Below are 7,342 nucleotides of genomic sequence, written 5' to 3'. Positions count from 1 at the left end.
CTGTTGCTGCTTACTAGAGAATATCAATCTGCTGCAATATTGTTGGTAATTTATTATCAACTACATTTGTTTGTTGCTATTTAGCAATGCAAATTATTCCATTGTAATTCGGTTGGTAATTTATTACCAACAACATTTTTCTGTTGCTACTTACGAGTGAATATCAATCCGCTACAATTGTTGGTAATTTATTACAACAAAATTTGTTTGTTGCTAATTACCACTGCAAATTAGTTCGTTGTAATTCCGTTGGTAATTACATAGCAACGACATTTGTCTGTTGCTACTTACTAGTGAATATCGATCCGCTGCGATATTGTTAGTAATTTATTACTAGCGACATTTGTTCGTTGCTACTTAACAGTGACTATCAATTCATTGCTATGTACGCTGCTAATTATGACCCGTGATTAAGGAATCAAAATCCATCATAAATTTGCTACTAATTCCGCTTGTACAATTACTAACGGATATTCCGCCCACAATCCGCTACTAACAGCAGCATACTATATATGCTACTAAATTTCACTTGTAAACCGATAGTTTTTTATAGTGTCTTCATCGACAGCCAACTTTTTACCTTGCCTGCTGCATACAATAGTCTGCCAGGTTTTGACACCATCTGAGAATTTGTGTCCAAATCTACGAATATCAAAATGGCAGTCGTTGGCATATGCTTCATAAAAGGAAATTCCCTCGTCTAATGTTTCAAACTCCTAACCAACATAAGGCTTCAGCTCGGGTCTGCAATCAGGGAGGACTGCCACTGTACACACAACAAAGAATTGCCACCGCAAAATGTCAATATATGGGAGATTAAGATGTCAATATACTTCCTCCGTCCCCCAAGAATATGCACTTTGGGGTCGGCACGGGTTTTAATATAAAATTGCTGAAGTAAGAGAGAGGTAGAGAGTAAAAGTAAATAAAGTATTGTTAGTGGAGAATGAGTCACACCTCATTAGAGAGAAAAGGACTTTCCAAAATTAGAAAGTACATATTCTTGTGGGATAGACTAAAAAAGAAAGAGTGCATATTCTTGAGGGACAGAAGAAGTATAAAGAATTGTCATGGCAGAATGTCATCATAGAATGTCACCGGAAGAACAAATTATAACAGAAAAATAAAGTGCTGGCAGATTGTGTATAGAGCATCAACTCAAGCATAAAAAAGCAGAGAATATTCAACAACTTCTTCACCAAAAAATCATCACCAAATTCATAACTGGGACATCAACGAATTCGAAATGTAAACTACGACTCAACCTCATTCATCAACGAACTTAAAAAAAATCCAACATAATCGTCATTGGTTTCATCATTATGATTCACCCATTATTGAAACTAGCATGAAAAATACCATGAGCTTCGTAACAAATCTCAATTCAATACAAACGTGTTCGTTGAGCTTACGCCGGAGAAAAATTAGCAGATCCGTTGAGCTAACGCCACAGAAGATTTAGGAGATCAATTTTAACCGGAGAAGATTTATGGAGAGAATGAAATTAGGGATGTATGTAACTGATGAAAAAATCGATTTCCATATACACCCTTGTTGATAAAATAGTAGCATCTGTTGACATCGAAATTGAACACATTACATACTCCCTCCGTCTCCAAAGAATATAAACTTTGAATTCAGCACGGGTTTTAATGCATTATTGGTATAGTAAAAGAGAGATAGAGAGAGAAAGTTTTTTAAGTATTGTTAGTAGAGAATGAGTCTCACCTCATTAGAGAGAAGATAGTTTCCAAAATCAGAATGTTCATACTCTTTGGGGACGAATGAAAAAGGAAATAGTGCAGACTCTTCAGGGACGAAGGGAGTACCATAGATCTGATATAATTAGTGGATAAGATTAAAGTTTATAGTTTGTTTTATAGATAGGGTTGTATTTGCATTCCTAAATTTATATTTTTAATTTGTGCTAAATATATATTTATAATATAATGTCAATTTTGTTAAATATTTACTCCCCCGTTTGATAGTAGTAGAGTTATTTTATTTTCTGCTCTAATTTTGGAAAATGATAATAAATAGTTAAAGTGGAGGAAGAGTAAAGTAAAAAAAATAATATAGATACGAGTCTTATCTACATTATTCTCTCTTTTACTTTACTATTTATTTACTTTAACTATATATTACTTCATCTGTCCTACAGAAGATGACCTACTTTCATTCACCCACGATTTACTCACCTTTATCTCTATTTTATTCCCTCTCTTACTTTACTCTCTCCATTTAACAAATAAATTAAAATTGTGTAAAATTATGTGCCGCCCACGGAAATGATCATCTTCCTTGAGATGGAGGAAATATTATTTTTTCAAAACGAATGTGCAAAATGAAATGACTCCACTATTATAGAACAAAGGAATACATATTGTTTACTCCATTCCCCATTAATTGCCACCATTTATTTTTACTGATGTTGGTAATTAACCTTATATTCCACTAATTTGCATTCCACTAATATTTTATTATAAAATTAATTATATATATAAGTACGACCCACATTATACTACCTTTTTCCACCCACTGTCCACTTTATTTCTTAAAACATTCGCCAAGTCGTGTCAATTATTAAGGGACATAGGGAATAAAAGAAATATAGATTTTTATGATTAATAAATAAATCCGAAATCCGAACATATAAGGTTAAAACTGTAAATTTGACCAAAACGTGCTTATTAGTGTCTCGTACAAATGAAAATCATCAGCTCCCCTCTCTCTGACTTGGATTCACTGAAAATGTTGGGCTTTGAAGACTGTGGTAAGCTGCTCCGGCTGCTCAGCGCCGGCGAAGACAAGACCGTCGAAGATATCGTGGCCGAATTCAACTCCAAATTCCCTCTCCCTCTGCATTTTTATGCATGCTCCGCCCTCGACTTCCTCACTACTGACCCCAAGGTTAGGGTTTTTCTAGCTCTCTCTTTGATTTGTGTTCAAATTCTTTCGATTGCTACTGTTCTATGTTAATTTGACATTGATTGAATTGATTATTGTGTTTATTTGGCCGCTTGATTTCTAATATTCGCTATACGCTGAAGTAATTTGTAGAATTGGATTAGCATTTGGAGGTCTTATTCGCGGATAGGATTAATTTTTTCTGCATAGTTTACAAGTTAGAACTGATCCAATGGAAAGCTAAGTTTTTCAGCATGCCACGGAGTGGGCGAATTCTGAGTGAATTAAGCCTCTCGTCTTTTTTATTTGTGTATGAACTAGTATAGTTTTTAATTTCCCTCTACCTTTTGCTTATGAGTAGCACTAATATGTGTTTTATGATTGAAACATTTAATTGGCATGTTGTGTAATGTAAGCTAAAGTTTCAAGTCATATTGCTGCAGGAGAAATTTCTAAATCCAAGTCAGCGGTTAATTGCGTTTGCAATCATTCATCAAGCATATTCATCACACCAACCTTCCTCAAACCCTTTCATTTCCAAGCTTGTTAGTGTAAGTTTAGCATGTCAGTTTGCATAAATCTTTCAGGTTTTGTTTTTACATAAATCTTCGTCATTACTGACTTTCAGTAATTGTGTAGAGGTGTCTAATGCTTTATAAACATATTCCACAGGATTATTTTCACTGCAAGATGAGACTTTTCTTATCACAATTTTCAGGGCCCATTTCTCATAGTCCTTCTACATTTGTGAAAGTTTGCTCTTTGCAGATTATAAACTGTCAGTTTTCAATACTTTGATCATATAAATAGTGTGTCGAATGCATTTAATGTTTAATTTCTGTTCAAATTAACTTTGCCACAGCTTAATGTTACGTCAAGTTTTAGCAAACTAATAGGAGTACTAATTATTTGTTTGTCGATGAAGCTCTGTTTTAAGCACCGGTTGTAGTTTTGCTTATCAGTGTAGTCAATTTGCAGGCAGCATGTGATGACGTAGCTGAAAAGTATGAAAGGGCATTTGTTCTTCTCTTATTGAGCTCCACCAGTGTCAATGGCAGAAAGGTTCTTCAGTTATTTCTCTTTCTGTAGTTCCAACTTTGTCATGCTTGTCAGTTTTGCCTTTTTTTAATCTTTGTTTAGCTGTTTACCACTTTAATGAGAAAGTCATGCTATGCTTGCTTCGGGAAAAGGGCCCCTCCTACGAAACGTCAAGTTAACATGCATTTAAGAATATATATTTTACTTGTTGAAGTTGTTTGTGTATCCACTTTCTAATTGATTATAGCTTCCGTGCAGTTTCTCAAGCAATCTGCGGCAGATTACATAAATAACTTTGATCTTTCATCTCATGTAAGTGTAGATGGATTTGATTTTCCAGTCCACACAAATAAATATTGCTCGTAGCCAGTTCAATTGCCACCTATGCTGAGAAAATATAGTTTTATTCGCATTTTTTTAAATCTTTTTCTGTACCACATCCTTTATACATTTCCTTTGAACTTCCAGTCCTTTACACAACGTGAGCAGTTGCAGCAACAATATTGTGTCAAAGTTCAGACAGAGCCATTTAAATGCTTGTTAAAGGACAACTCTGTGAAAAATATAGTACCTGATCCTGATGTGCCCCGTGGATGTGATAGTAATTCATCTGAGTACGACTCTTACTATTGACTTCGTGTGATTTTACAGTGATTTTCTTCACAAGAGCTCACTTCCTTCTCATAATTGTTTTGAATTAAATGTTGTTCTCTGTGTTGGTTGGAATCCACATCTCAGGTTTGATTCACAGCCTGGAGTTACATCTAAAATTGGATCTGGGAATAAAGAAGAAACTCTTGTTGGGTTGTTGTCCTCTTTTTCACTAGATGGATTAGGTCCACAATGGATAAGGCCGCTCCCTCCAAGGCTTCCAGTAATGGATGGAGAGGTAATTTGTAAGCACTAATAACTATCAGCTGATGAGACATTCGATAACGAACGTATGAATTGTGTATTCTTCTAAAAAAACATCTCCTGGTTTTGAGCAGCTAATGTGGCTGAACCCCGATATGAACCATGAGCTTTTATGGGACTATGGGATGTGTGCTGATACTAGTAGAGGAGTTGCTGTAAGAGATTTAATTTCAAAAGCTTTGAAGGGGCCACTTGTACCTGTGCAACAAGAGGTACTATGATTTTAAAGGTCCATTGCACAAAGTTTCGGCTATGTATTCCATCTCGGGTGTTAAATAATGATGAATGTTTTGAAAAAAATGAAGCTCCTAACCTTGAGCATGGCTGTATGTGTGTAATAGTTTTGTTGAATTACATCTGGCCTTTGGGTAACGAAACCTTGTTCTTGATATTAAATGCACAGACATCAGATCTAATAAAAGTATCTTGAGCTGAGGTATAAGTAAGGATGCATCTTTTTTTCTGTGAAAAACAAGTTACAGTCTGGCAGAGTATCTATCATATGGAGAACAATTATTTTGTGGTTTGTTCATGATTTACTTTAGGCCATTAATTTTGAAGGTACTAGAATGGTAGTTATTCTTTTTGTCATATAAATATGTTAGCAAGTGTTCACTTATTATGCAGAAGTGTCACAAACATTGTTCTTTCGTTATTTAAAACACCTAGATAAATATACTGGTTTACTTTGTTTAAGGAAGTTGTGATTAACATTGGTACAAATCAAGAATTGAAGATAGAGTTGGATTTAAAGAGATAAGAGTTCTTATTATGGAAGATCTTTAATAAATTTGATAACTAATCAACTCATTACATTAAAAATGTCATCACAATGACATTAGTATGTCAACACAAATTTAAATTGGCATACTTATGTCTTTGTATTGACATCTATATTTAAATGTCAACACAATGACATGAGTATGCCAATCTAAATTTGTGTCACATACTAATGGTATTGTGTTGACATGTTTAATATAATGAGTTGATTAGTTATTAAAGTTATCAAATTAAGCTAGTTATCATTTGATTACACACCAAGAGCCCAAGAAGTTGAAGGGGAAATATAGCTTGAAATAGTATTTTGTTTGGCAAAGGTCAAAGCCTTGCAAGAGGAGAATTTCATTATTAATTCATAGTTATTTTCCACTATCTTTATCAGCAAGATTGCATGAGTGTTCTGTCCCATCTGAATATATTATTGTGCGAGTCACGACAGATCAGTCACAAAGTTGACAAAGCACTCCCCTAACAACCATTGGGTTGTTTAAATGTGCTTAATATATGTTTTTTTCCTTTAGCAAGTGCTGGTGGAGTTAGCAAATGACCCGAAGCTTGTATATCATTGTGGACTAACACCCAAAAAGCTCCCGGTATGTCATTTAACGGTGTTATTTACGAGTGCAAACATGGTTCCTGCGTATTAATTGTATTGCAACACTTTCTCCAGGACCTAGTGGAAAATAATCCCATGATTGCTGTCGAAGTGCTGATTAAGTTGGTGAATTCATCCGAAATTAAGGAGTATGATATTGCTCATTACTTTTGGCTTTTAACTGATAGTTCGAGTATTATTTTGGCTCTAGTGCTTACAACTCTCTTTGGAATTTCTGTTTCCCTACTGTTCAGATATTTTACAGTTCTTGTAAATATGGAGATGAGCCTTCATTCCATGGAAGTTGTAAATAGGCTGACCACTACAATTGAACTTCCTACGATGTTCTTACACACTTATATTTCCAACTGTATAAGTGCTTGTCAGGGTATCAAGGTTCGTACTTCATATCTCTTACTATTCTGTGTATTTTTCTTGAAATATAGTTGACTGTTTACATCGTTACCGGGATCCCTAACTATTATTAGCAACTCATTTATCTTGCAGGATAGGTATATGCAGAACAGACTTGTGAGACTGGTTTGTGTTTTTCTGCAAAGTTTAATCCGAAACAAAATAATCAATGGTTAGCAGTTTGTTACATGATACTATGCGTTATCAGATGGCTTCACCGTTAATGAACACTTGCAAAATAAATGGGTTGTTTTTGCAGTGAACGACATCTTCATCGAAGTGCAAGCGTTCTGCATCGAGTTCTCGAGGATCAGAGAAGCAGCAGGCTTATTTAGGCTGTTGAAGACCTTGGAGTAGATGTCGTATAGTGGCTTTCAGGATGTTTTAATAGACACACTTAATTGAACGTAGCTGCTAATATTTTCTTTTAATTGACATAAGAAATTTGTTATGTTATCTATTATTGGAATTTGATCCCCTGTAAGCCGAGTCAAAAATATTCAGTGGCCCTATGTAGCCATGTTCACAGCTCAAAAACAGCTGGTTCTGAATCTGAACCGGCCCGGCATGAAATTTGATGCTTCCGGTTCACGGCATGAAACCGCCGGTTCCGACAATTGGTTCAAACAGCCAGTTTTTCAAATCAATTTTTACTTATAAAAAATCAATTGGCCATATACTTAAACCTTTTGA

The 7,342-nt window shown here is 35.0% G+C and overlaps 1 protein-coding gene across 1 annotated transcript; it reads left to right on the top strand.

Annotated features, from left to right (window-relative positions):
* The first annotated feature begins 2,701 nt into the window (after positions 1-2,701).
* LOC121807340 (CCR4-NOT transcription complex subunit 11-like) lies at positions 2,702-7,133 on the top strand. Its single transcript, XM_042207562.1, has 12 exons — positions 2,702-2,910; positions 3,351-3,458; positions 3,886-3,969; positions 4,204-4,257; positions 4,414-4,559; positions 4,684-4,834; positions 4,935-5,072; positions 6,162-6,233; positions 6,311-6,384; positions 6,490-6,631; positions 6,743-6,821; positions 6,909-7,133. Exons 1-12 carry the CDS (start codon positions 2,707-2,709, stop codon positions 7,004-7,006), a joined length of 1,350 nt encoding a protein of 449 aa, XP_042063496.1. The 5' UTR covers positions 2,702-2,706; the 3' UTR covers positions 7,007-7,133.
* The last annotated feature ends 209 nt before the right edge of the window (positions 7,134-7,342 follow it).

The sequence above is a fragment of the Salvia splendens genome, chromosome 6 (genome assembly GCF_004379255.2).
Source record: "Salvia splendens isolate huo1 chromosome 6, SspV2, whole genome shotgun sequence".
Taxonomy (NCBI): Eukaryota; Viridiplantae; Streptophyta; class Magnoliopsida; order Lamiales; family Lamiaceae; genus Salvia; species Salvia splendens.
This window is presented reverse-complemented; position numbering and strand designations above follow the sequence as displayed.

What these genes read in the sequence shown, in the direction of transcription:
- LOC121807340 (XM_042207562.1), top strand. Translation starts at nt 2,707, where the DNA reads ATGAAAATCATCAGCTCCCCTCTCTCTGACTTGGATTCACTGAAAATG. An exon ending in ACTTTGATCTTTCATCTCAT is followed by an intron (nt 4,258 to 4,413) that starts GTAAGTGTAGAT and finishes TTGAACTTCCAG; the next exon opens with TCCTTTACACAACGTGAGCA. An exon ending in TAACACCCAAAAAGCTCCCG is followed by an intron (nt 6,234 to 6,310) that starts GTATGTCATTTA and finishes CACTTTCTCCAG; the next exon opens with GACCTAGTGGAAAATAATCC.